Below are 27925 nucleotides of genomic sequence, written 5' to 3' on the forward strand. Positions count from 1 at the left end.
TGCATCATTTGTGTTCAAATATCGTAAAACTGGACCGCCATTTAGATTTTTGTGTCCTGCAGAGATGAAGCAACTTTAAACGTGACTGTCACAAGGCGGGTTTTTTTTCGAACACACCTGATCTCGTTATTCTGAGAACGACGCTTTGAGTCCGCCATTATTTCGCCGCTCTCACGCCGTAGGTGACAGCCCACCTTTAGCCCGGCTTAGTGGCGTAAGCGGCTCTATTAAATCCAGCCCGTACGAGCGTCTCGTCCGGCCCGGGTCATTGTCTCAGCGAGCTGCCCTTGTATTCTAGAACCTCCTATTGTTTTCTCCTCCTGAACCATTTAAGCAGATCAAAGCGTAGACAAAGCCACGGGGAAGCCTGAGGCATGCGGAAACACGGCAATTATTCGACCCCCTCCGGGTTAAAGACAAATCGAGCAGCCCCGGGGGGTGTCTCCCTGTGGGACATCTCTATTCACAACCAGTCCATGTGCCCCATTTCTTTTTAGTGTCATTTCCCCATTTGGCGTGATTTAAAAGTTCCACGATAGCAATTTGCCATACGGTAGCATTTATTGAATACATATCTGAATTTGTAGAAGGATTTCAAAACTAACAAAACTTGGTCGGAAAGATCACAAACAGCTTGTCAGCCTAGCATTGTTTGAGCCCACATGCTGGTGAATGATTAGCAGAAATAATGTCCCTGTCACCCTTAATCACATTAAAACGTGGTTAACATTTAATTTTTTCCCCCCACTTGATATGCAAGAATTTCCACTTGATTTGCGGCAAAGGCCATTGGAATTCCATTATGAAAAGAATAAAAATTTCAGGCTTCATTTGTTCGGGTTGGGGGTATAGCCAGAAAGTGCTGAGTCCTTCTATTAACCCAGAGATGATACTCAACGCTGAAATATAACGACAAGACAGACTTTTTTGTGAGAAATATTTTCCTCGAAATAAACCCCCTAATTTGGCTCCATCAAGACTTCAGCATTCGCAAAGAAAAAGATGCCCAATATTTATGTTATAATAACACATCAAGCAATTACAGCTAAAGAAACGCTTGTTATACATAAGCACGTCCACAATTTATGCACTCCACAGGTACAATCGCGCAAATAATTGGAAAGGACATCAATACAAATGGCCGAGTGGCGTACGTCAGACGTCGGCCGAGTCGACAGAAGCACTTTTGGGAGCGTCGTTGACGCCGAGCGTGGCGGCATTTAATTGACAGTGCTTTGTCTGCGCACTTGAGGAAAGGGGGAGTTTCATGTTCCTGCAAGGTGTGTGCCTGTGCCTGTGTCACTCAACGCAAGGACCCAGAAGAACCCCCGCGCTCATTTGCAGCCGGTGTTCTCCATCTGGGCTTTCGCATTATTAAAACGCTCCCTCAACCCGCTAGCAAGATCCTCTTCGTTACACGGCTAACTTGGCTTGGCTCTGTCAGATCTTCACCAATTACAGTCGCAGCTACAACGGGTCCATTCAAAGGATCGCAGCCCTTGACTAGTGTAGTGAGAGTGATTTGCAAATAATTATTCAAGCCGCCCGTAGCGAACGGAATGCAAATCACGTGCCAAACAAGTGCGTGCCGCCAAAAGGGACAAAATACATCTGCTGTTATTTTCAATTGGCTCGGCGGCCATCTTAGGTTTTACTTTTGACCCGCTTTTAATAGCGAAACATTGGTGGATAGCTTTCAAAAGTGCCACATCAAAATTTCATCCATGCTCTTGACTCAGTGTGTCTGGGAAAACTTTCAGTCAAAGGCAACGTTTCCTGTCATGTCATTTTGATTGCTAATTATTGTTGGAGCCGCCATTACTGTTATTGGCCTGTTGGTGCTCGGCCTCCTACCCTGTCTTTGATTCTTCGGCTCTTTAAACAGGAAACTTGGATTACACATAATGACAGGGACACTTTTCCAATCAATCCTGCCTCAGACTTGTGTCAGGCCGCCGTGTGAAAATGGATTTGCGAGCCGCTGTTCTTTCAGACCCGTCCAATCTCGGCCTCCAGTGCTAGTAGTGCTAATCTCATAATTGCTCCCTCCCCCACCCGCACGCCCCACTGCCCTTATATTGTTCGCACTTAGAATTACCATTAACGCCATCTTTGCTAGGCTATGTCAGGTGTACCGCTGCACTGAAAGACAAAGACGAGAAGCACAAAGGGCGGTAAGGGCAGGTGACGAATGAATGGATGTGAAGGACAATGCCGATGAGCTCATGAAGTTGCCCCGACTTATTTTAATGGCGCACCAATGGGACACTTTGGGCATTTTAAGGCACCGATATCAAACGCAAATCCAATCCAATCCCCATCAACTCTTTCCGTGTTTTGTATTTTACCAGGCTGATGAAGGAGTAGTTGGAAGTTCACGACCTGACGTGTTGGTCATCCCTTTCAATGGCGAGCGGAGTCAAGAGGAGATGCACAAGTTCGTCTGGCAGCACAAGAGGTTCATTAGTATTCCGTCCCGGCACGTTTTACTATCAAGCGCTTCCTCCATGCACGCCTTTAATTGCATGTGCTGATAGAATAATAAATGGCAGAGTAATTACCATTATAAAGCAAAGGATCCCTCTTCTTACCCAACAACTCAGTCAAAGGGTTTTCCTCTAAATTAAGTTTTTAACTGTCATCTGTCATCCGTAGGTATAATTATAACTTGGGCATTTTCAGTTTATTGTTCTTGTGCGAAAAACCTCTGTGGAGAGAAAAATTATGACGGTAAAGTCTTTTTTTTTCACTCCCCCCTCTCTGGGCACGGGCTTGAATTCTTTAAAAAAAAAAAAAAAAAAACTAAATGAGTCTACGAGCTGCTAATTAATCAAAGAACCCACTGGAGGGTTGAATGTGAAACAAAGTGACCCATCATATTCATTTAATGGGTTTATAGTAGAATGAATGGGGTCTTGCCGCCGCAGTGTGTCGCCATCAGAAGCGAGAAAGAAACACACAAACAGCTGATTGTGACTGAAGTGTGATCCCGCCGGCATGGTGGGCAAGACCATCAAGGCACCTTGAGTACTTCTTCACTGCTGGACCTGATGAGGTCCGTGCATGGGCTGTATGCCTAAATGCCCCCCCCCCTACCCCCACCCCTTCCCGACCCCCAGAATAGATTGTAAGGGAGCGCACAAACCAGTGCAGCACGTTCCACCCTGCTGGCAACCTCACTGATATCACATGCTCTCAACTTTGTCATGGTTGTGCTTTAGGCGGTCATTACAGGCCCAGGATAACTTCAATTACTGGTGAGCTGCTGAACAGTGAAAGTGGGGGCCCGCATTGATTGAGGAGGGCAACAATTGATTTTGCCCATTACGTCCATGAGAATGTTTCCATCCCGCACGGATCTGCCTGCCCTCCTCCTGCCGCTGGAGATAAGGAGCCCGCGCATTGTGCCTGCCTAATCTGTGTGACGGAGGATGTCTGTGCCAAAATTGATGTCGCTTTTCATTCCTCTGTTTGGGGGCCCGGCCGGGGGCACCTCCTCCCTCTGTGTCTCAGTGTACACAGCCCGGCCAGCTGAGAGCTTTGTGTTATGGCATCGCAGCGTTCGCGTCAATACAGATGTTGATTTGGGGGTTTAAGAAGAATTAACAATCTATCTCAGTGCTTTGAATACATACTATTTTTTTTTTGTCCCAACGAAAGGTCAATGGCAGCCCAGGTTCTGAGTTTAGTAACATCACATGTGGTGTCCCGCAGGGATCAATACTGGGACCAATACTGTTCAGCATTTACTTGTTTGCACTTGGTGAAATTATACGTAAAACTTGTTTTTAAAGATGAGTATATGTCGGCAAGTATCACTGCTGTGTTGGTGTGGCTGTTAAGACTCTACCCAACTTTTATTATTCCTCAGACTGTGCTGGGGCCGGAGGGGAAGACACCTAACATTTCTCTGTGATAACATCAGCATGCTCACTCTTTCCACAACATGACTGATGGCGCCGTTATTTATATATAAAAAAAAAAAAAAGCCATGAAACACTTCAAAGGTTGTTGTTGGCGACGTAATAGATTACCACAAGCCAAAGTCGCTTCTTGGAGCATTTAGTCAGGTAGGCATCAGTGAGTAACAATATTAAGCCAATCTATCTTGCGCTGTAAAAACTACACTCGCTAACATCATGTTCCCAAGTCCTTTAACATGCATTATTAGGCAGGCTGGAGGTGACCATTATCTTTCAGAGTTGCTTTTAATGAGGGAAATCTGCATCTCTTGAAATGTAGCGTATTTAAAAAAAAAAGAGCCCCCCGTTAATCCATTTCCCTTCACACCGACAAACCTTGATGCTGATTAATAGTAGTTAAGCTCACAAGCACTCTGTCAGTGAGACCGCAAAGAGAATGTATTAGCGCTATTAAATGCGGCATGAAATACGTATGTTGACCCCGGCCTGATTAGATGCTTAATTAAAAGCGTTCGACAGTTCCTGAGCACACTGACAGGAAGAGCAGGAAGGCTTGACGAGTTGTAGTGATACACTGCCGCCACGTCACTTGTTTGGCTCGTTTGTCATCGCTGTCCAGCTTGATTTTCCATGCATATAAATTGAACATCAGTCATCCGGGAGCTCTTAAAGAGGACTCGGGGGCGCAAACCATTTTGAAAACTACCAGTGGTGTTTTTGTATGTGAATTATTCGTGGGGCACCAACCACTTGGGAGGGTTTTACGGTTCTTGCTCTTGCTGATTTTAACTTTTTTTTTTCCCTGGCAAAATAGTACACAGAGACGGCATATAGTCCTTATTGTCAAAAGTTTTGAAGTGAAATGAAATTTTAGCTGGATACACCTGTCACTTTTGTTAGCCGTAAAAAGCAGGTTTGTTTTCAACAAAAACTAGGCTATGCTGAAATACTTGTTTTTTTATTCTTCTTCAAAATGGACTGCCTCAAAATGTGTGTGCTGCCATCTTGTGGCCGATAATGTAATTACACCAAATATAAACGATTGTTTTGTGATTATTATCATTATTATTATTATTATTATTATTATTATTATTATTATTATTATTATGAAAACGTGGTGCTAGAGAAAAATAATTCATTTAGACAAGTTTACATGCATCTCTGATTTAAAAAAAAAAAAAAAAAAAGAAAAAAAAAATGTGTTGACCAGTGATTTTACTACTGCATGTGGTGTTCATTTTGAGTTAAGTTTTGTGCCATCAACTGTTTCTGGTGATATTTCCACTTTCCCCTAATGCAAAACCGGCTCTGAAAACTTCCAACTGTCATGCTCAGTAAATGCGGAGCAGAACTCTCTCTCATTTCTACTTTACTTGCAAGACTCTTGAACTTAATCCAGTCTGCCTTCTTGCATTTTAACACAGTGAGATGTTATTGAATTTGATGTGAATTACCAAACACTATCGAGGCCTGCAGCTCTACTAAACTGTTCGGGCCTCTCTTCGCAACGCCGACTCTTCTTGCCCTCATGACCAGAGAGCCAAGCGGAGAGCCGCAACGAGACATGATTACTGGGGCAGAAATCAATAGCGGCAAGGAATGGGAACCACAAGGCGTTGATAGCAAGGCTGACTTCTTATCGGCCTCCACGCTGCCCTGGCATTGCGCAGCCGAGTAGAAGGCTATCCACAAATCAAAAAGAAACATAAGAACACTATCAGCTCATCAAACACTATCTTGTTCACACACTGTAATCCATCTTCCCTAAAACAATGCATCTGTCTTTTTTTTCCCCTCGCTTGGCTTTGTGACAGAAAGGAACTAAGGCTCCACAGGCTGCAAGAGAAGATCCATAGCGACTCAGTGAAGGGCTTCATTGTGGCGCTAGTAATGAAATTCCAGGATTTTAAAGAGGAAGGCAGCCAGAGCGCTGTCAAGGTGAGCAGCCAGAGATGAGGGGTAAGTCTCATGTGATCAGTCGAGCTGACAGTCGGCGACTGCAAACTGCTCTTCACCTTTACTCGGGGGAAGAAATTAGTGCGCACTCTGCAGCGCCGTTCCCGTCAAGCCGAGCGTTCCTGGCTCTAAACAGCGCCATTGTGCTCCAGCTGTGCATATCTTTATCACTATATGTCTCTTTGCTGGCTGACGGAAGTTCAGCACAGGCTTTTTTTTTTTTTTTTTCCGGATCCGCAACCACGTGCCGTCTGGCTCCAAATCCCAAAGTCACAACGGTGCTAGGTAATATGACAATCATGGAAAGCGGCAAGTTAAATCAGGTGTGAAATTCCACAAATAAGCTCTGTTTCAAGGATAAGTAGCAGCTAATGTCGCTTGCATGTCTTGTTTTCACGAGGCTCTTGTCATTTTTTTCAAGCGGTATATGCCAGAGTTGATTGAATTGAATTTTTGCAATTGAGTGCTACAATCAACCAGCTCAGCAACCTGGTATCATGAAACTGTAATATTAACTATTTTTCAGTTGTGGGTGTTAATATAATAATAATGACAATAATAATGATAATAATAATAATAATAATAATAATAATAATAATAATAATAATAATAATAATAACAATGATATCATATAAAATAATAATTATATAATCATATGATACGTATACACTCAAGTCATAAAAAATATAATTTTATAATTAAAGAAAATTCCATTCAGGAACAGGAGTAAACCGCAAAACAATAACAAAACAAAATGAGAGTAGCGTAGCGCCACAGCTAATGCAATTATGCTGACGCACAGGGGAGGGGGGGGGGATACCATAAAATCATTTAAATCTCCTTATCGTTCAAGACTTAAAAAAAAAACTCCTTGATATTTAATGCAGCGCCAGTGTATTGTCCACACCCTTGGTAAGCCGCAAACAAAGAGTGAAACGTGTCCGTCCCAGGGGGAGTGCCACCATTGTTGTCCAAGGTGGCGATCTGAGTGTCAGGTCCTCGCGGCGTGCTCTCTCACTGATCCCTCTCTGGGCCTCATAAGAACATTTCTAACGCTGGTCTATTTAATGCCAGTTGTGGGAATAGGCCGCCTGAATGGGGCCAGTGTACGGGGGTATCACATTATTAGTAATCATATCTGCTTAAGCCAAGCTTGCTGCTCCAGATGGCTGCTTTCAAGTGCAAATGAACCAGTTAGACGTGTCTGCTTTAATCCATACTCAGGAATCACAAATAGCCATTGATTGATTTTTTTTTATTTTTTTCCCCCTGTCTCCCTCTCCAACCGGTGTTTCTGGTGGTATTGAGCTTGGATTAAATGGTCCCCTGAGCCTAAAGGGACATTGATTCTTCTAATTAATTGCACGCTGTTCACGAGCCGAATGCATAAACCTGTGCATATTAGCACTTCAAGTCAATTATTTTGAGTTTGCAGGGAAGGGGAACAAATACTTACTGTATACCAAAGAAAATGTTAGAACTTGTTCTGGTTCCTTCAGAAGTTTGGTGGCGCCACAATCAAAGTCTTATTAACATTTTGTGCTCGTGCACATCAGAGTTGAATGAGGATTATTCTCTCAGTGGGAATTCAGGCACCACTCCAACCAAACATGGAGGCAAGTGTGTGCGCAGTTGAGGAGACTAGAGAAGAAGACATAAAAAGTGATTAGAGGAAATAAAAGCCACCAGAAGCTAGTCTTGCACGATTACTTTCAATTATTGCAACAAGCGGAGGATTTAATGTGACGATTAATAAATAGCTGTACATATCATTCTATATTGTATTTTTTTTCCACCTCTAACAATTATTTTTGTCATCTTATTCCAGGTGGACAACTGTTGAAGATGATGGCATCATCCTTTTTCAAATTCACTTTGCAGAGGCCGGGCTGACAAACGCCACTCACTGGCTTTCTCCTTTCCGTCCGGTAAGATCAATTCCCTCTCTGTGCTGAGACACGGGTTCGCTAAACTCTGACAGCTTTGCTATTTAAGATGGGGATCAGCCCCCTACTCCAAATTGTAAGGAGCATATTACTCTCCAGATACTTCATTAATCTCCATCACGGCTGCTGGCGCTGTCACAGCTGACAGTGGCGACAATACCACCTGCTTCTCTCCCCACTTGTGCAGATAATGCATGTTTTTACAGTAGGCCAGATGTCTACACTCAATAAAACATTTGACAAAACCAACCTGTGTGTGTTTTGGGATGTCTGTATCGAGTGGGGAAGCGGCATGGTTGCCGTGATAGCGCCTCTGCCCATTGCTGATTAGAGAATTAAAAAGACACAGCTGACACTGACTGCAGCACAGAGGAGACTATTGTCATTAAATTTGTTAAGGGAGGATGATTTTAGGCAAGGGAGGGGGAGGTGAAATCAGAATATGGTTTGTTTCAGCCAAGAAAGTGGTCATTTTTAACTGTCAATGGTTAAGTGATGGAGGTGACCTTTTGGAATTGTCTTGTTCAGTCGCTCAGCTATGATTGATTAATTACAGTCGGAGAGAAGAGCATCATTTGTAACATCTTTGTTCACAAAGCTTTCTCTTCCAAACTAGCTTTAAGTTGTAATAAAACTCCTCACCACTAGATGGCACTCCCGCATTTTTATATCCAATCGAAAAGAACAAGTTAATAGAGACGTTCAAACTTGTACAAAGAAGGATACCACAGAACTGTAAACATATTCATACTTAATGTCAGACATTTTTTCAAAAAGTGCATTTGCATTTCAAATGTCAAAACTGAAAAAAAAGGCAAAATAAATGCACATTCAGAGTCCTCCATAAGGAAAAAGGTTTTTCTAAATCCACTTTCATACCCTGTATAATAATTCTATATTTTATAATATTCTGAATAGATACAAATCATTCAGACCAGCCAGAAGTACAACCAGAAAATGATTCATGTTGAAGTACTATTTTTTTTTTTTTCCCTTCCCCAGTACTTTGTGTGTAAGTGTTTGTGAAGCGTTTATGTTGATGGAATTGGACGGCCACATCCAAAGTAAGATTGCATTCTCGGCGGGAGTCTGCACAAAGAGCACTAGATCAGCAGCGCTTTGCCGGATCTCTTGTAAACCATTAAAGCTGTGAAGAACAAAATGCCCTTTTGGAATGGCGAGGAAAAAAAAGATTGAATCAAATGGTAATTTTTCAAAAAATTCTATTGCATATCGAGATTTCAGGCGAGGATGCTTTAGATGTTGCAGTGCATCTTTGGAACACTACAAAGCGTCGTATTTGTCATGAAAATAAGCGGGATTATAGTCATCGTGGTTGGAGATCAGTGCTAAAATATAGGTTGCCGTTTACTGCGGTGAGATGCTGTGAAAGATGACTTACCAATAGCATTAGACTCAGCTTTGTTTGGCAGCTTTATTATTTCAAGCATTTCAGAACTTCAGGAAGTTTTTGTAAGAAAAGTGTCGCCAAGAACGTACACGAGATTCCATACATCAACATGTTGCTTTTATAATTGAAACCATGCACCCCCCCCCCTAAAAAACCCACAATGGAGACAAAAGTGATGATGATTGATGATGGCGTGGACCACATGGAATGGGGAATCCTGCGTTGTTGTCTTGATGATGCGCAAGTTGTTCATATGTGGTCTGGTTTGTTTTGTTATTCATCCAATGACATAATTCTTTCAGGAGACGTAATGATGGTATTTAGTGTGACCTAAAGTAATGTCTTATTCCGGATGAACATCCTTCTGCAAATGTTTTGACGTTTAGATGTTAAGTTTATGTTTTCAAATTATGGCAATAGAAGAAGCCCCCCTTTTTTCTTTTTTTACTTGGGCTATATCGTATGTCCCTGAGGCCTTGCGATGACTTTTTTTTTTTTTTTTACGTTGGGCTTTAGGAAGTTTGCTGAAACTATGGCGGAATTCCCACATCCGGTTAGCAACAGATGTTGAAAAAATTTGGATGGATCCAGATTTGGACTGATTCAGAACCGATCAATAGTGTTAGTGAAGTCAAGCATTTTTAGAAAACTTTTAAAACTGCAAAGTGCCCTTTTCCATGTCGTCACTTTTCTTGAAAAATAAAGATTATAAAATTAACTGCCAATAGTTTGACCCCATTTTCATCAAATCTGATCAAATCATTTGAATGAATCAGAGTTCCAGAGTACCAACATAATGGTATGATTTACTTTTATGAACAGTGAAGATAGACGCCGCCTAAAGGGGTAAATGCTTATAAAACATAAAAGCAAAACTGTGACAAGTTCTCCCCCCGTAGATATGAACTGTCAGCACCATCAATCAAGCGGTGCCACTCTGGCCCGACAAACCGCCGTGCCATCAAACCCAAAAGACCACAAAGTGGAACGCTCCCTTTTAAGAAAAAACACATAAAAGGGAGAAAATTGACCACAGAGTGCTTTGGTAAATAACACACTGAAGATCTTTAAACAAAGAGCCATTATGACAAATAAATATTAATGTTTGTGTAATTCAATAGCAGTGTACTTTTTTAATGTTATTTATTGGGGGTGGCAGTGAAATGGATGCCATGTTGTCATTATTGCCATTGTTCTCGAACAAACATTTTATTTTTATTTTTTTTTAGTACTTGACGTCGACTGTTGTCAGTTATAAAGATATTTACTCAACTCGGCCTGAGGACAACAATTTTTTGTCCAATTACAGTTCCATTTTTTTCCTATTTAGCACATTGTGCTAAGGCTACATAGAGATTTTCATCTTGTGGCTGAAAATCTTTGTTTCAGTATGTTTTCCCAATGGCTCCTCTCGCACATTGGCTATTCCATCCACATGTCTCCACGCTGCACCAATTTCATCTGTCTCGCTCAAGTTCCATTTACAGTGTCCCTCATGGTGCCTCCAGCAGGACACTTTCTCTCTGTGGGGTCACTCGTGACCTGTGACAACAATTGTTAATATGTTGATGTGGAACACTATGGGCTCAGGTAGCGCCCTTGTATAGCACAACAACAGCAACAAAATGTCTTCAATTAGAAAAAAAAACTGAAATATGTCAGTCTAATCTTTGGCATAGTGATTTTGCATTCGGACAGCTTTTAGGATATCAGATTGGTGTCTTTAACTTTGAAGTACGGTACTTGCAAATTGTTTATACCTTTCCAAAGTCTCCTGGAGTAAGACAGGTATAGCTGAAAAGGTTTTTTTTTTCTTTCTTTTTCTAATGCTGTTGCCAATGGTCTGTGTTTACCTGACACTTGGATTGACAGTGAAGTGATTGGAAATATCCACCATTCACTGCTGTGAGCTCCTGAGTGCACAGAAAGTGCTTTTGTACTCTGGCTGTAATGGGCCAAGTTTGAATTGAAGGTTGAGAGAAATAGCCTCACTGCGGCAGTGCACTTGGAGGAACTGACACACGCACACACACAGAAAACTCGGAAGTGGGCTCCTGATAGCATCACAGGCAAGCAACAATAACATGCACACCTTCATTCCATTGGATTCTCACAATCTTATGTGCACAAGGGATATGGGTATGGAAGTCATTCAACATCAAGTTTATTTTTTCATGACTATATTTGTCTATGCATGCATTCGACATTTAAATGGTGAATGTCAAAATGGGTGCACAAATGCTATAGCTGTTTATACTTTACTCACACCTTGCAGTGATCATCTTTTTCTTTTTAAATAAATGGGTTTCAGATAACATAAATGCCATAACTCTCTGCAAGTGTTCTGAAAAGATCAATCACTGCTACAATATTCCTTGGAAGTCACAATGCCCAATCATCCATCTTCTGAACCGCTTAGTCCCCACGGGGGTCGCAGGCGTGCTGGAGCCTATCCCAGCCGACATCGGGCAGTAGGCAGGAGACACCCTGAACCGGGTGCCAGCCAATCGCAGGGCACACAGAGACAAACAACCATTTGCACTCGCAGTCACACCTAGGGACAATTTGGAGTCTCCAATTGGCCTACCAAGCATGTTTTTGGGATGTGGGAGGAAACTGGAGCGCCCAGAGAAAACCCACATGGGCTCGGGGAGAACATGCAAACTCCGCACAGGGAGGGCCGAAGGTGGAATCGAACCCGCACCCTTCTAACTGTGAGGCAGACGTGCTACCCAGTGCCCCACCGAGCCACCATGCCATATTTTACAGCATATTTGGATATTTTACAGCCATGATTCCCAATGAGTGTGAGACCATCAGGTGCATTGCTGTTGATGATCCAAAAGATTATTTAATACAAATAACCTGTCCTTATTTAACTATCTATGCTGGCGACATACTGTGACAAGCGAAATAACAAAATTCTCTCCCACTAGGTGGCGGTACATTAGTATCGACTTATGTGTGATTATTAATTGTTGATTTTCCGTGAGATGTATTTTTTATTTTTTATGGCATTGCCGTATTGTACCGTATGTACCTTTGCTCAATAAAGGCTGGGAACCAATACATTAAATATTTGTGTTGGAATGTGCTTGTTTCAACTTTCCTGAGAGTTGGCAAACATTAGATGCTGCTTTCCCAATTTATTTCCTCGGGTTTAAATATAACTTCTGAATGTCTCTCTTTTGTTTTTGTTTTTTGATAGCGTGCACTCAACTGAAATACTAATAACCATAATCGTACTGAAAAAGTGACAAAATGCAGAAGAGGAAAATAATCTGCCACAGAATGATTGGTATGGTCGCTAGCGAATCAGCGTGCGACGCTTGAAAGTATCAACCAATCAAATGCAGTATACGTAAAGCAAGGCGGAACTTGATGCGTATGACGCCAACGCTCCAGTCAACTGTGCAGGCCCCACCCTTTGTGTTGCTTACCGCCAGTCAATCAAAATAGAAACAAATCTTGACAGTTATCACCTATTTCTCCGCGCCCGCCGTCAATAACTAACTACCGGTCATGTCGGGTTGGTTGTAGCTGCAAAAACTCTCCGTTTAACGGCAAGTCACGCCATGACTGGTATGTAATTTCTCATCCAATTCCTCACCCACATAATGCTAACAAGCTAACAGGCATCCTCTGGCTAAATTAGCTTGCTAGTAGGCTAGCATGGATACGGCTAATCAGCGACTAAGTTAGCCGCTAACGCTGTGCTTGTAACTAACTGGGTTGGCGCATTTCAGACGCAAACAAATTTCCTCCGCGCCATTTGAAGACTTTAGTAACCGCGTCCAGGCTGAATATTGTAAACTGCTACGCCCTTCGTTTGAGCGACGAGCTTTGTTTAGCTCCCGTTAGCTGTAATCGAACCAGTATGTTGTCCTTCACAGCGCCAGAACAACCCATGAAAGCAGACGAAATGGCTGCTTTGGACGTCAACAGCAACCAGAGCAACTTTTTGCAACATGAAGACGGCACGGGCAATCAGGTGAGAGATCCTTGCGGTATTTTCGCACGACATGTGTATAGCAAGCGGCTCTGGGTTGGAAAGTTGGAGGGGTTTTGAACCCCTCAGACAACGCATCCTCTCAGGCGGTGCTAAAATCCCGCCTTCTTTCTCGCCTCTGGGTGACCGCCTGAAAATCTCCACCAGATGCAAACGTTACGCGAATGGTGTCTGAGGGGCTCAACAGAAGCATTTTATTTCCGAGCTACCCCACAAAAATTCACTTGTGTCACACGTCACTTTTGTCTATTTGGCCCACACTAATGGCCACTCAATTTCTCCCCCTTAAACTTGCACATGGTGGGTTAGGACATTGAGTCGTCGTCCCTCGACCTGCTCGCGACCACCTGCACTAAGGTTGGCTCACCGGCATCAGAGGTGGACAGAGGTGCTGCCGCTGGTGTGGTAAGTCGGCCACCTCTGGTTAAGATGTTAGATTGAGAAGCATCAGATCATGCCAATTCCATCATAAGGCAGTTTTCCACCACAGGAACCAGCTCAATGGACAAGACAACCAAAATCTGCTCATTTGAAAAATCGTACATCAAAGGCCATCATTCGCAAACGACGTGCAAATCATTTAGGTGCCTGTGAGATTTTGCATGGATTTGCAATGTGTGTAATATCCATCTTTATTTCCTCTTAGGCTACAGCTCAGACGTCTGCACAGCTTACAGTGTCTGATAAATGGGAGGTGTTAGCCCCCACCACGGCTGCAAAGGATGACTCCGGGATACTCCAGATCCAAGGCCAAGGAATATTAACGTCAAATGGACAGTACGTTCTTCCTCTCCAGAGTTTGCAGAGTCCGCCGATTTTCGTGTCGTCGGGAAGCGACACTGCCTCTGCCAATTCAGTGCCTAACATTCAGTACCAAGTAATCCCTCAGATTCAGACTACAGACGGACAACTGAGCTTCGCCACCACAGGGTTGGAGGGAGCAAATCTGAGTCAGGATGCGGCGGGGCAGATTCAGATCTTACATGACGGTAGTCAAGGTCTGTGTGTGACCTCTGCTGCGAGCATCCTTACCAACAACCAGAGCCTCGTATCACAGACTGGGACTATGCAGCAGATCCAGGGGATTTCTATCGGCAGCTCCGCGTTCAACAACCAGGCTCAGGTTGTTACCAATGTGCCTGTGGGTTTGCCGGGGAACATCACTTTTGTTCCGATCAACAGCATAGACTTGGAGGCGTTAGGCCTATCTGGGGCCCAGACTATCGCCACAGGTGTCACTGCAGACGGCCAGCTAATCATGGCTGATCAACCGGGTAGCGGCTCTGAGAGTCAGGAGAAGACCGGCGACGGCCTCTCGCAGACATTATCAGCGAATGAGGTCAATGCTGAGCTTTTTGTGCCCACGTCTTCCTCCCAGTTGCACAATTCCACCGGCGAATCCAGCCTCCTGACCCAGGACGCCTCGTTGTCGTCTGTGGCAACGCAGCGGTCCGACTCCAACGCCGGCCTCCAGCAGGGCTTCATCCAACAAACTCCAGAGCCGGACATCCAGGCGACGTCCGCTCCGCCCGTCGTCCAGCTGCAGCAGGTGCCCCTGCAGACCGCCAACGGGCAGGTGGTCCAATCGGTGGCTGCGGCCGGCCAGGGTGTGCAAAACCTTCAGCTTATCAACCCCGGGACCTTCATCATCCAAGCCCAGACGGTGACCCCGTCAGGCCAGATCCAGTGGCAGACCTTCCAGGTGCAAGGTGTGCAGAACCTGCAAAACCTTCAGCTTCCCACCACTGGCTCTCAGCAGATCACTCTGGCTCCCGTCCAGACCCTCTCACTGGGGTCCAATCCGGTCGGCGTCAACACTGGACAGATGCCCAACATACAAACAGTGACAGTCAACTCAGTGGCGCAACAGCAAGGAAATGCAGACATGCCAAGAGGTACACTCTTCACCGCATACGATATTGTACATGTGATAAGAGCTCCAATGCCAAGCAAGTCTGTTTCTATGCAGAGGATAAGGCTCAATTTTGAACAACAATGTCAATGTCTGCTCGTTGTGTAGCTAATTAATTACATGCACAATAAACACAAATTTAGTCAGGATTGAGGGATTATTGGCTGGGCCGATTATCGACGTCAAGGAATTTTGATGAATATGATGAAACTTACTGTCTTGACCTCTGGAGCTTCCTGAACTTTGTTAGAATTTTTAAACACCAATGTCAATAGTCTGGGATAATATGTTTAAAGATATTTAGAAGTTATTAGTTGGAGTTTGTATGTTTTTTTTATTTATTTTTTTCACTTACTTGCAAAAAACCAATCGTAAGTCAACATTCTGAGAGTTTTTTTTTTTATATCTCAAAATATTCAAATTTTTATGATGTCATCATTCTTACCTTCACATAGCAAACAGCCTGAATGCAACTGTGGCTTTTCTGCACTCTCCAGACATCCGGATAAAGGAGGAGCCAGACTCAGCGGAGTGGCAGCTAAGCTCCGATTCCACCCTAAACACCAGCGATCTGTCCCACCTTCAGGTCAGGCTAGTGGAGGACGAGGAGTATATTGGCCTGGGAGGCAAAAGGCTACGTCGGGTGGCCTGCACTTGCCCTAACTGTAAAGAATCTGGCGGGAGGTGAGGATTTGACTTCCAAAACCCGGCGCAGGCTTTTTGTAAACAAACGTCCCGGGATGCTCATTGTGCTGGTCTGCCTTCCTCAGGGGATCCGGCATGGGGAAGAAGAAGCAGCACATCTGCCACATCACAGGCTGCGGCAAAGTATATGGAAAGACGTCACACCTGCGAGCACACTTGCGTTGGCATTCCGGAGAGCGACCTTTTGTCTGCACTTGGATGTACTGCGGGAAAAGGTTCACGCGCAGCGACGAGCTGCAGAGACATCGGAGAACACACACAGGTGCCACACCCACTCGCAAAAAAAGAATTCAAACGGGTGTGTAGACTTTTTATCATCACTGAATGTCAAACTTCATTTATTGTTTGGCAGGCGAGAAGAAGTTCGTGTGCCCCGAATGTTCCAAGCGCTTCATGAGGAGCGACCACCTGGCCAAGCACATCAAAACACACCAGAACAAAAAAGGCGTGAACTCCGGCAGCGCCATGGTGACGTCGCTGGAGTCGGCGGGCTCCTCGGACAGCCTCATCACCACGCCGGGCGGGACCACGCTCATCCTCACCAACATCCAGCAGGGCTCCAACAACGCCCAGGACATCCTGGCCAACGCCGAGATCCCCCTGCAACTCGTCACCACCTTAGCGGCCAGCGAAGTCATGGAGTGATTTGACGCGACGCTTGCACAAACTCACACGGCGGGCGCCATTCTCGTATACTCCTTCCCGTTTTTTTTTTATTCCAGCTTAGAAGAAAAAAACTAAATAAATGAAATAATGATATATTTTACCATTTTAAAAGAGAAAGTCCGCTCTGCTGTGAAGTGGAGGTAAGAATAGAAGAAGACATTGCAGTAATTACACAAGGAAATGCCTTATTTTGTACGACGTAGTGTAGTGCAGGTATAGGGTGCCCTCAATCAACCATGTCAATCATGTTTTTCCACCTTTTCTTATCGTCACCTTATGTCCTTCTTTGCCTCACCCCCAAGTCAAATGTACCCCAAATTACTGTCTTTGATACAAATGTATTTAAATTGCTCTTTTTTTTTTTTTCTCTTCCCCGTCTTTTGTGAAGATGCATTTTCCTCACAGCTTCCGATTAAGCAATTCTCACTGCAGTTTCTTGGGTGGAAACAACAATCTTTCTAATTTAATTTCAGAAGGACCAACATTTCAATGGATCATTAGATGTTTTGGAGCAGATAGTTATGTTGGCGGCATAAATGCGTTTTGTAAAGAACAAGATCTTTTTTAGCCATCTTTGGTGAGAGTTGCCAAATTTGCCTCAGGGTGAGTTTTAACTGCATCGTAACACGAAGTGTAAATTGAAAATATCCCCTGTAACGTCTCGATTTTGGAGACAAATCCTTTCAGATGGACCAAAAGCTCAGAAGAATGACAGCACTGCTCTCATTGCGTAATTAGCCAGGTCACGTCTTTATTTTTCCCCCATTTGATGATGCTTGCTTCTTTCATTGAATCATCTCAGCTGTGCAATTCACAATCAGTCCAATTTAAGTGTAAATGTCATTTTGAAGGTGGTACTTTGAATTTTGAACAGCACTGTCTTCATCATGAACTATTGTCGGCATCCGTGTCAGCAAATCTCTATTTGTATAGATTTTTATAAGAAATATGTTGCATTCCCATGGTCAACGTTCTTATTTCTGCCCCTAACTCGAAAGAAATAGGTGAAATTAGTTATATAACTTTTTATATATATATATAAAAATATACATTGTCCTCTTCAGCTGACACACAGCTCGTTGTGTACTAAGATTTGCAGTTTTTACTTGTTTAGAACTGTACAAAAAACTGTCTATAATGTCATTATAAACATTTCTGTTACACTCAAATCTCAACGGAAAGCTTTTTGTGCGTGTGTGTGTTTCCAAATTTGAACTTGAATTGCAACCATACATTTTCCTTTCTTGAAGTTTTCATTCGTAACTTTGCAGCCTCCTTTCCGACTGTGTGTTCCAGCAGATGTCACTGCAGCTAAGGGAGCAACCAGGGCCTGCTTGACCCTTTGACCTTCCCTCCGCTGGGTTGCAAAGACCAAGTCAGAAGTCGACCGAGGTGAGAAGGAGGTCGAAAACATCAGAAGCATAATGGATGGAGAAAGTCTCATAACTTTGAACACAAGCGGCAGGGGTGAGTGAGTACACCTGTGAATTCACCCATTCATCACTGTAATTTCAAGTAAGTAAGAACCATTTTGTTTTATTGACCACTTAAGTTTTGCTAATTCTTTGCAAAGTCAGCTTGTAGTCAAACACAACCAATTAAAACGTATCGCTATCACTTGCTTTTAAATATTGTGTACTAAAATGAGCACAAGTGATTTAAAAAAAAAAATATGACCGGTCACTAGATTTTACTGTGTATGGCAATAATTAAAAAATAGTTGATGAAAAACTTTATGGGGTAAATCAGCATGCTTTTTTTTGTGTTCGTGTCAGAAAATAAAAAGCAAGTGAAATGGTGTCGCCTGTTAAAGAGGCCTCGTCCCCCCCCACCTCGTTTCATTTGCATAATTTAATGAATCCAAGTCATTGTAATGCAATGCCAAGTGCAGCAAGAACATAGAATGACAGTTTGAGTTAATGAAATGTGTTAACGGTATCATCATTTACTTGTATGTTAATTAGTCCAATTAATTTCCCTTGCTCTGTAATCTGAATATTGTAATAATCTTTGCTCCCCTGAAGGAATGAAATCCACCATGCACACACCTCTGGGACAATCTGCACCAAACATCGTGCCGTACCCACTTCAACTGGACGCGCACTTGACATGTGAGCTCCTTTGATCAATTATCATTACTTATGATATTATTAGTCTTTGCATTGTGTTTGTTGCGCTTGGCAGAAATCACAGCGAAAGACGGAGAGCCACTTGACATCATTTGTATACTTCACGACGTCCTTAGTTGTTTTTTTCCATCGCCTAGCTAGTTGACAAATAAACTGACGATCTTGCTGCCATAAGTGTTGAAGAACTTGAGACCATTTCACACCCAAAATTTACAGCGGATACAGTAAGTACATTTTGCTATGTGGTTTCCTGAAAATAAAATACCTTGTAAAGTGAAGTCATATGTTTGTGGGAGCTAGCTCAGTGCTCGAGCAGCTAGCAAGGCATATGTAGCATGCAATTTTCAGGTCATTTACAATCGACATGAAAAAGCTTTTTTCTTGCATATTCTTAGTGTGATTTACTTTTTTTTTTCTTCAAATTGGAAGGACATTTCGTAGCAATATAGAATTCAGCATAACGCTATCCAACCTTGTCTGCACCGTTGGTGCAAATGACTTAGTTCGTTCTACTGTCCCTTATATACAAAACACTTGAGAGATGAAAGTGGCTTTGTCTCCATTTGAGTCCAGTTTTCGCCCAGTTGTAGCAAGATAGGCCTGTAATTTGGCCAAATGACTATTATTTTCCTTTCTCAAGGAACAAGTACAGCACAATGGATTGTTGTTACACAGCTGCAGTCATGCACTGCATATGTTTTGTGTATAAAGCATCTCTCGAGATTTACAGAATCTTTGCATGTAGACTGAGTGTATCCATCCACGTGGAGCTTAACAGTTTTTTTTTTAATCAACAGGATTGAAGGGTGTCCTTTTTTTGTGCCCATTCTTGCCCTTGATCAACGGCACGAGGCAGACAGTAGCACTGATCATTTTCCCCTGGCGAGGAAACCCAGCATGGATCAACTCAATAACCCGATATCCTCCTTTGACTCAATGTGGACAATTTAGCGCCAGGTCAGCACCTTTCTCTCTCTTTTTAAATCTCACAGACAATTTGGTGACCTCCCCCTTGAAGCACTGACAGGCCCAAAGGGAAACAAACACAATTGTAGCGCTAGCAAAAAGCGATGTGACCGTGCGTTCGAGTCTCGATTTCTCAAGGTGATACCTGGTGTGGGACGAGGAGGGGCCGGGGGGGTGCTATTATGCAAACTCGATATCCAGCATGCTTGCAGATGACATTTTTCATGTATTTTCAGTCACTGTCATACAGTCCCGTTTGAATTGCTGTGGTTACAAATCGTTTCCCATCATCCCGTCGCGTGGCGAGGTGCCGACCGGCTTCGAATTAAACACTCGTTTTAGCCGGGGGGGGATTACGGCCCCCACTCCTCCTTTTTCAAGGATGAAATTCAAATCGGATCAATCTTCATTGTAGAATTTCCGCCCTGCTGTTTTGCATTTACTGTCAGCCGCATCCAGCTGTGAAAATTGAATCGACAACAATATCCCACATGATGATGTCCATTGTGTCTGTCTATTTTTACTGACGAGACAATTGCGCAAGATTATGTAGAGACGCTACCTTGTAGTTTCCACCGCTATGCAGAATAACTTTCCTTCATCGCTCACCTCAAGGTCAAACCCGACAGCCACGTTTCAACTCTCTCGAATTGAAGCGGAGTCGAGCAGTATGTTTTTCTTTTCTGCGACGAGAGCAAAAGCCGTTAGCGTTACTCAGCCTATCGGAAGACAATTTCGGATATGACAGCCAGGAGACATTTTTGTGTCTGGAAATGTACATTAAACGGTGTCAACAACATCCGCAGAGGTCGCTGCAGAGTCCCCCCCCCCCCCCTGCGTCGAATACGAGCTGACAAGAATCTACATGGGCGCATGACGGCTCTGTGGCAGCTTTGACAAAGGTATGCGTGCGGGATGTCAGTGGAGCTGATGTGCCGCAGAGACAATAATGTACATATCATTTTCCTCCCCGACTGATTGAAGACTGTAATCTGTGCTGGACTTTGCCTCTGATTACACATGTCTGAGAGAGCCAAACAAGGACTGCTGGCACTGGGCTCATCCCAGGCTTTTCAGCCTTCAAGAGGACTCGAGTCCGCCTCGAAGGCGAGCTCAATTTTAGTCCCATTTATATTTTGGTCAGATGGAACGCATCTGGCAGACGCTGGTCAAACAGCGGCTATCTTCAAGATGATACTGGAACAGAGATGTGCGCGTCGCACAAGGTCAACCCAATGTCATTCTTTACACATATCTTGCTTTAGAGAAAATTTGACTCTCAACTGTAGAGGGCGCTCTAGAGCTGGAAGCTCCAAGTTTAGTCCTTATTGCTACTTTACGGTAAAATCTTTATGCGGGGGAAAAAAATCCCCCTGATATTTTCCATGAATCAAAACAAACGGCTTCTATCAAATTGTTACGTCTCAGGCCACCATTATCTGTTTTTATTAAGAATCAAATGCCAGTAGGCATCAGCCATGTTGTTTGCGTACATTGATCCACTTTCAGCCCACTCGGAAAAGAAATCTCAGTAAGCGGAATGAACCTTTGCGATGCGGCTTCATGTAAAAATGGGAGCGATTTCGCTGTTGACAATAGGTCAGCGCTCTACAGAAGGTACCTCGCACATTACAAGCTTGCTCTCGGGGGAGCGGTAATGGGTTCTGGGCAATTGAACAGCCTGCTATGCTTTAGTGCACCTGTACTGAGTTGGAGCTGTCATCATTAGCACTTCCTCCAACATTCGCCCTCACTTACATCCGTGGCTCACCGCCGGCGGACATTTTAACCTCTTGTTGTGCGTCCGCAAAACTCGAAACTCGAGTCAGTGAATATTTCCGGTATAATCTATGGCGATGAATGGAGTTTGGCCTGTTTGCTAAGCGCTTTGTTAGTTATTGTCTACTTCTTGGTTCATAGCGGAAGGTGAACAATTGGATAAACAGTCAGGTTCCATTGCTACTAGGGCTGAACGATTTTGGGAAATAAAAATGTTTTTTTCCCCTCAATATTGCAGTTGTGTTTAATTATAAACTAATTAGATTGGTAAAATTGTGTTAAAAGAAAAAAATAACCCCACGTGTGCACTGACCAATAATATAGGCATGTGGAGAAAAAAAAATTGACTAATTTGTGACGTAGGAGGTTTTGACACCACTACCAAAAATTCCTACGGACCAACCAAAATAGTGTTGTTGGTTTTTTTTTTAATTCAGCCCCAATTGCTACTCAAACAAAATTAATTGCTGTATCTTAAAGTTAAGTTAAAGTTAAAGTCCCAGTGATTGTCACACACACATCTGGGTGTGGTGAAATTTGTCCTCTGCATTTAACCCATCCCCGTGTGATTTTGATCCATCCCCTGGGGGAGAGGGGAGCAGTGAGCAGCAGCGGTGCCGCGCTCGGGAATCATTTGGTGATCTAACCCCCAATTCCAACCCTTAATGCTGAGTGCCAAGCAGGGAGGCAATGGGTCCCATTTTTATAGTCTTTGGTATGACCCGGCTGGGGTTTGAACCCACAACCTTCCAGTTTCAGGGCGGACACTCTACCATTAGGCCACTGAGCTGGTTGTATCTGGCCATCCTCACCCGAAAAAGATCCTTTGACATAACATTTCCTGCCCAATTTACTATTTACTGCTCTGAGTCTTCGGCAAGACTCGTGTTGAGTTTTGTTGCTTTTCAACAACCTCTGCCTAAGACGACTTGTTTGACATCATCCGCAAGACGTCATAATAGTCATTTAATCCTCCTTTAAATAATTGCAGTGCCACTCACGATTGGACTTCAAAGCGTTTCTGCTGCGTTGTCGCTCTTGACGGACTCATCCGAGCACACGCTGGGGTAGAGGCGCCCATCATGGCCTCATCATGGCGAGGGTGGCAGCCTCCCCCCTGACAAGCAGATGTTTGCCGCTTCCTCCTCCCACACATTTCTTCTTACATCAGCATCCCAAACGAGCGCCTTTTGAAAAACGAAGCAGAGCAAAAAAGTTTACATTGTGCCAGAAAAAGGAAATGGAAATTACGGGCAGTGTCGGATAATTGAGCTTGTCGCCAGAGACACGCTAATAACAGACAGATGCGCACGACTTGTCAGTCCGTCCCCGCCGTGACAGACTCTCTTGTGTTGATGAGCTTTTTTCGAGGGCAAATTGTTCCACGCAAACGCCGTCGTTATTACGAGCCGGCAAGGCGGCTCGCCTGCGTGTACTCGATTCTGCTTGAAGTGACAGAATCCAATTGACCGGCACATATTCATGCACTTTATTTTCTTTATTCTCCAGCAACAATGCAGATAATTACGGCAACGAGTAAAAACCCAAAATGGAATTTCATTGTGTCCCGTGGAAACAATGGCGGAGCTGTCTCGGCAACTCGTCTGCTGACGTTGTAACGACCGGGAGGTAAGACAAGCCGCAATCTGGCTTGGAAGCGCATTGATTTTCACATAGTCCAACCATTTTTATACTTCTGTACAGCCCGAAGTCAACTGGGTTAGGCTTCAGCACAACCTCGACCCAGAAGATGGTTTATTGTACTAAAACATCTCATCTGAATACCAGGACTGAAAATTACAGGATTTTTTAAGCATCAATTAGCCAACATGCGAATTGTAGCAACACAGCCTTTTTGCTAATAGCATGTTGACACAAAGCACATAACAGCGATTGGACCAAAATAAAAAAAAACCTCTTGGGCCATCGTTTAAACATCATCAAATAGACAGAAAAATAAATAATTTAGTTTTGACCTCCCCTTGGCCGGCACCCTTTCGTTGGCTCATTAATAGTCAGCCATCCTCTGCCACCAATCGCAAATTTACTCAGTCCGACTCGGAAGACGACTAGCGTGCTGTTTCCACTAACGCGAAGGGTCGCCGTGGCGCGGCTGCCCGACATGTCCGTCGTTATCTGGGGTGGAAATGCGTGTGTCCAGAAGTGAGGGCTGAGCTTTGTGCTGTGGAGCAAGGCCACCTCACAGCCTTTGTGCCCCGTAACAAGCCCAGCTCAGGCTCCAGCGAAGCGAGAAATTGTAAACTCTCCGGAGAGGCCCAGCGAGAAGATAAGGGCTCCGTGTTGGCTGCCAATGTGCATGTGGATGAATCTGATAGAGGCCGCTCCCACGCCAGAATGGGAGTGATGATACCTCCCCTTCTATGGTGACTTATGTTTAATCCCCTTTGCCCATGTATTCACTTGCAAATACTCCTGTCACCATTAATATGTATTAACAGCCCTCACGCTCAGCTCAATACAGATTTACTCGAGTCTATTTTTCCCCCACACGCTGGCCGTCTTTGGCCGACCAGAATAGACCAGAATGTACCGCCGGTGTTCGGGCCGCCGAATCTTGATCACCGAGCTTTGTCACGTCGTCACGTGACCGGCGTTTTACGAGCCGCGGGAAACAGCAGCATCATTCACTCCTGACAATAACATTGAATATTCAAAGTTCTTGTTTATTAATATCATTAATGACATTCAATGATGTCGTCTAACAAGATAAGAAATGTTGGATGGGATTTGTTTGAGACTCCTCTTGTCGGAGGCTTAATCCAGACAAAGCCCTGAGAGGCTCATTAGAGCCCGGTGAGGCCTTGAGCCGACTCGGCTCGCATTAAAGCCCAGCCCAGAGCAGCCTGTCAGCTCGCTGGCACGACCCAAATCAAGCTGTCAATTACCAGACATGTTTATGGAAATTACATGTTTGTTAACATGGTGGAAAAATGTGCTCTCGCCTCGGGCAGAATGTGTTAGGAGAAACAATTTTTGTTCAGCAGTCACCTTTCAAAGGGATGAAGGTGATCCTCATCGGATCGTAGACACAAGGGGGATTGTAAACGCTCCCTTGGCTAATGTGAACGCCCACTGCGTAGAAGCACAACTGGTAATCAAAGCTGAAGTCCGTACATGATAAGATGCTTTTGTTTATTAAGACAGTTTCCTTGTGTCTTGGCAGTTGTTCCGCCCCTTTTGTCCTCCTCGACGTTAGACTGTAGCGTCGCCTGTTTGACTAACAGCACTGGACAAAGTCAACTTTTTAACATTTAGAACATTGCGACTGTACTTTTAGTGATTTTTTTTAACATTTATAACCTGATTGGCAGTGATTTAATAGTTCAGTGGGAAAGAAATGCCAAAAAGTTGAAACATTTATTTATTATATTATTATTATTATTTAATTAAATTTATTCCAGCATCCAAACTTTTTTTTTCTTGACTTGACTTCTTTTTTAAGTGATGAATAAATTATTCCTTGGCTTTCAACACAGCGTTAGCGTTCTTTTTGTTTTTAAGTTATGTTCAAATGTCTTTTGTTTCCTGTTTAATTTTTTTGTTTGTGTGGAAATTTTTCATCCATCCCATATATTCTCTATTTGATTTGACACTTTGAAATCATTTATCTCCTAAAATAAAAGTATGCCATATAAATGAATTAATTTCAACTCTATGTTTGCGTCAGGTCCTTGTTTGATTAGATTTTTTTTCTCCGCTTGGGCATAAAAGTGGTGATTTTAGCCTTGCGAGGAAATTGAGCCGATCGACGTGCACATTTGGCATGTCTGGCTGAGCTCATCTTAGACAAGGTAATTTTGTCGGAGCAATTACCACCGTAATGTATTTCAAAGTCGGGGCATTTGCTGCTGCTTAGGTGAACCTCTGACAGCATGTTTTGATTTTCAACCAATTGTTCGCCTCACTCGAAGATCACATCCACAGCCACGGTTCTCCTTCCCTACGTAACAATCCGCCATGATGCCATTATTTCCCATTAACATCTAATTACCTCACTATACTCTGACTTGGTAGATTTGACGGAAAACTAAGTAAAGATGTCCACGAGGGACTTTACGGTCCTGTTCTTAGTGGACCCGTATTACCTGGCGGGGATGGTGCAAATGCCCCAGAGAATGTCAGTGCGCAGTGAAACTGTCATCACACAATTACCCCCACCATTACAGGCCCAACATCTCCATGTAATGGCCGTGACACTCTTTATAATTCAGATTGTAGTCGCAGTCAGCGGCACTTAAACGCTGCTGCACTCTGTTTTATGAAAAGATAAAGATCTGTGTAATCTGCCCGGTGCTCAACCATCCCTTGAATGCTTGTCAGGCAGCGTTTTTGTCATTCTCAACAAAAAAAAAAAAAAGTTGTCATAGCCCAGAGCATCTTTCTTTGTTGGACTGGCGAGTCTCTCAATGATTTTTTTTTTCTTTTGTTTTTTTTCTTCAAAATTAGGATGGAACGTTTTTGCTCATTTTTACCGTCCAAACATTAAATCATAAAATACCATGATTAACAATTTCAATTTAAATTCATACCTTATTTTTAAATTGATTATTAAAATAATTATTAGTTAAAGCCTAATATACCCAAGAAAAACAAAGTGGCCATTGTGGTTGACCTAAAAAAAAAAATAAAAAAATGTTTTTAATCCAAGTCGTACATGAACCATCCTTGGTCACATGCAAGAGCAGAGAAGACGTGTGAGAATCAAAAGGAGAGCAGATTTGCAGTGCCAGTAAAAGAGCATCTGGAAACATTCCATCTGCAGAAAGGCGGGCTGCCAACTTGCGCGTGCTACCAGATTGGGTTTAACACGCCAGATTGATTGTAATTGTCTGATCAATCCAATGTTTGTCAGCGCTAATGCCCTTTATTATGGCTTGTTTTTCTTTCCTGCTTTTTCCTCTACTGATTCTTCTTCCCCAGGGATGGTCTGCGTCACCAGTCACAACCCAGCGCTATATGAAAACATAAATGCACCACCAAGTTCTCGTACTGTGTCGCCAAAAGAAAAAGTGGCACAACATATAAAAAAAAAAAGACTCTAATATGTGTGGAGGTTTTTTTTTCATGCAGGTGCACTTTCCAATCATGGCTAAAGAGTTGGTAAACCATTCTTGAAGCTTTTCTATCATCTCTTTAATGTCTACCCACAGCAAATGAGTCACTTTTAAATCCCCCCCCCTCAGATATAGAAAGTGCTATGTGGATGCTTAACAAGCCCAATCATAAAGAACTCATTTGCCTGTAGTGTTGGACAAGTGTTCCTTGCAGTTTGGCCAAGGTACAATCTAATCCAAGAACAATTATGGCATTTTGCGGAAACAGTATGGGGCTAGTGAAAAGTACATTTTCCAGGTCTATGACTCTCCAACATGATTGGAATTGTTCTGACTTAAGTGTTGATGCAAAGTTTTTACCTTGATCTTGATTTGTTTTACGGCCTTGATTTTTTTTTTTTACCTTTCTTGCACAAAAGTTTGACTTTGCTAACACATATAGATTTTTTTCAATTCCCTTTCTTTGTCTCTAATCCAAAAAATAGCTAGTGAAAGACCCTGAATGATTTTGAAAATTTTATTTAATTTCTCCTCATGATTGCAACTGAGATTTAATATGCGGTTATCTTTAGCAATGCCTTTTTAAAAAAAAAGTGAAAAATAGGCCATATCAATAAAAATATTTTTTCAAAAATAAATCGTTTGCAATTTGAAAATTCTATTCAACTACGTCATGTCGATTTGAATTATTTATTTTTTTGTTCACCCCTAACTGGTAGGTTCGAAAGGAATAAAGTACATTGTTGAAACTACTCTACGTTATCCCTTGAGGCCCCCGCTTGACTTTTAAAAGTTGATCTCTGCTGATATTTGTTCTCATCAGTAAGTTAACAACCTTCCTTCCTTTCGCCATGCAGGCACCTTGACGAAGCTTAAGAGCAGTCTAACTGGCAGAATTTACAACTCCTCTATTTTTCACACGACACAATCAATAGCGGGGACTGAAGAAGAGGGATAAAAATTTATGGTATCTTGCAATTTAATGGTTGAAAAGATGCAATTTGAAAGATCATAAATTGTGAAGGAGCTCACGCTTCATTGCTCTTGATTCAGTGCTTGCTGTTAGAACTTGATTTGCGAGTGTCTGCAAAGTGTGATTAACGAGGCGATCAATGTGCAGTGCAGCACGCCGTGGCCCTCCTAATGCTCTTCATTAGAATAAATAAAATAAATTGACTGCAGCTCTATGAAAACTCCGTAATGGTTAAAAATCAAAGAGTGTCAGCCCCTGTAGCCACCATTTAGCTCCTCTTGGCCCGCGTCCGTCTTCTATCCCGGGCCAGCGGGGACCCAATGGGAGGAGGGAGGGGGGTCGAATCCACCGCTGCTTCGTTGACTGGTAATCATAAATCGCAAGGCTTTGTCGTCAGCCTGTTCCGTTTGCGGAGTATGAATGCATGAAATAGCATTTGAAGCTGATAAAAGCTCGGCTGAACGATCACCCCGCG

The 27925-nt window shown here is 43.2% G+C and overlaps 2 protein-coding genes and 1 long non-coding RNA gene across 6 annotated transcripts in view; all 3 read left to right on the forward strand.

The window, feature by feature from the left end:
- The window catches only part of LOC148394487 (uncharacterized), a 34743-nt gene extending 22458 nt beyond the window's left edge, over nt 1-12285 (forward strand). The window contains exons 8-10 of one of the 2 annotated variants that reach the window (XM_088382528.1): nt 2352-2458; nt 5738-5861; nt 7708-12285. In XM_088382528.1, coding sequence (XP_088238654.1) covers nt 2352-2458; nt 5738-5861; nt 7708-7722 — 246 coding nt within the window. In that variant the 3' untranslated portion in view covers nt 7723-12285. The other variant, XM_088382527.1, reaches the window with a different exon arrangement.
- Nucleotides 12286-12633: 348 nt separating this feature from the next.
- Nucleotides 12634-17697, forward strand: sp3a (sp3a transcription factor). 2 transcript variants are annotated; one of them, XM_088383549.1, is made up of 7 exons: nt 12634-12818; nt 13130-13227; nt 13555-13650; nt 13892-15140; nt 15655-15841; nt 15928-16124; nt 16215-17697. In XM_088383549.1, exons 1-7 carry the CDS (start codon nt 12812-12814, stop codon nt 16505-16507), a joined length of 2127 nt encoding a protein of 708 aa, XP_088239675.1. In that variant the 5' UTR covers nt 12634-12811; the 3' UTR covers nt 16508-17697. The 2 variants fall into 2 exon arrangements, with proteins under 2 accessions (XP_088239675.1, XP_088239676.1); XM_088383550.1 differs by lacking the exon at nt 13555-13650.
- Nucleotides 17698-18391: 694 nt separating this feature from the next.
- On the forward strand, nt 18392-24759 carry LOC148394489 (uncharacterized). 2 transcript variants are annotated; one of them, XR_015859980.1, is made up of 7 exons: nt 18392-18479; nt 18553-18639; nt 18713-18881; nt 19455-19614; nt 20430-20525; nt 22912-23031; nt 23107-24759. It is a non-coding gene; the product is annotated as an uncharacterized LOC148394489 (long non-coding RNA). The 2 variants fall into 2 exon arrangements; XR_015859981.1 differs by having other exon boundaries at nt 18393-18463.
- Nucleotides 24760-27925: the final 3166 nt, after the last annotated feature.

The sequence above is a fragment of the Syngnathus floridae genome, chromosome 8 (assembly GCF_059516105.1).
Source record: "Syngnathus floridae isolate MCC-2025c chromosome 8, RoL_Sflo_1.0, whole genome shotgun sequence".
Lineage (NCBI taxonomy): Eukaryota > Metazoa > Chordata > Actinopteri > Syngnathiformes > Syngnathidae > Syngnathus > Syngnathus floridae.

What these genes read in the sequence shown, in the direction of transcription:
- sp3a (XM_088383549.1), top strand. An exon ending in AAGACGGCACGGGCAATCAG is followed by an intron (nt 13,228 to 13,554) that starts GTGAGAGATCCT and finishes ATGGTGGGTTAG; the next exon opens with GACATTGAGTCGTCGTCCCT. An exon ending in ACATCGGAGAACACACACAG is followed by an intron (nt 16,125 to 16,214) that starts GTGCCACACCCA and finishes ATTGTTTGGCAG; the next exon opens with GCGAGAAGAAGTTCGTGTGC.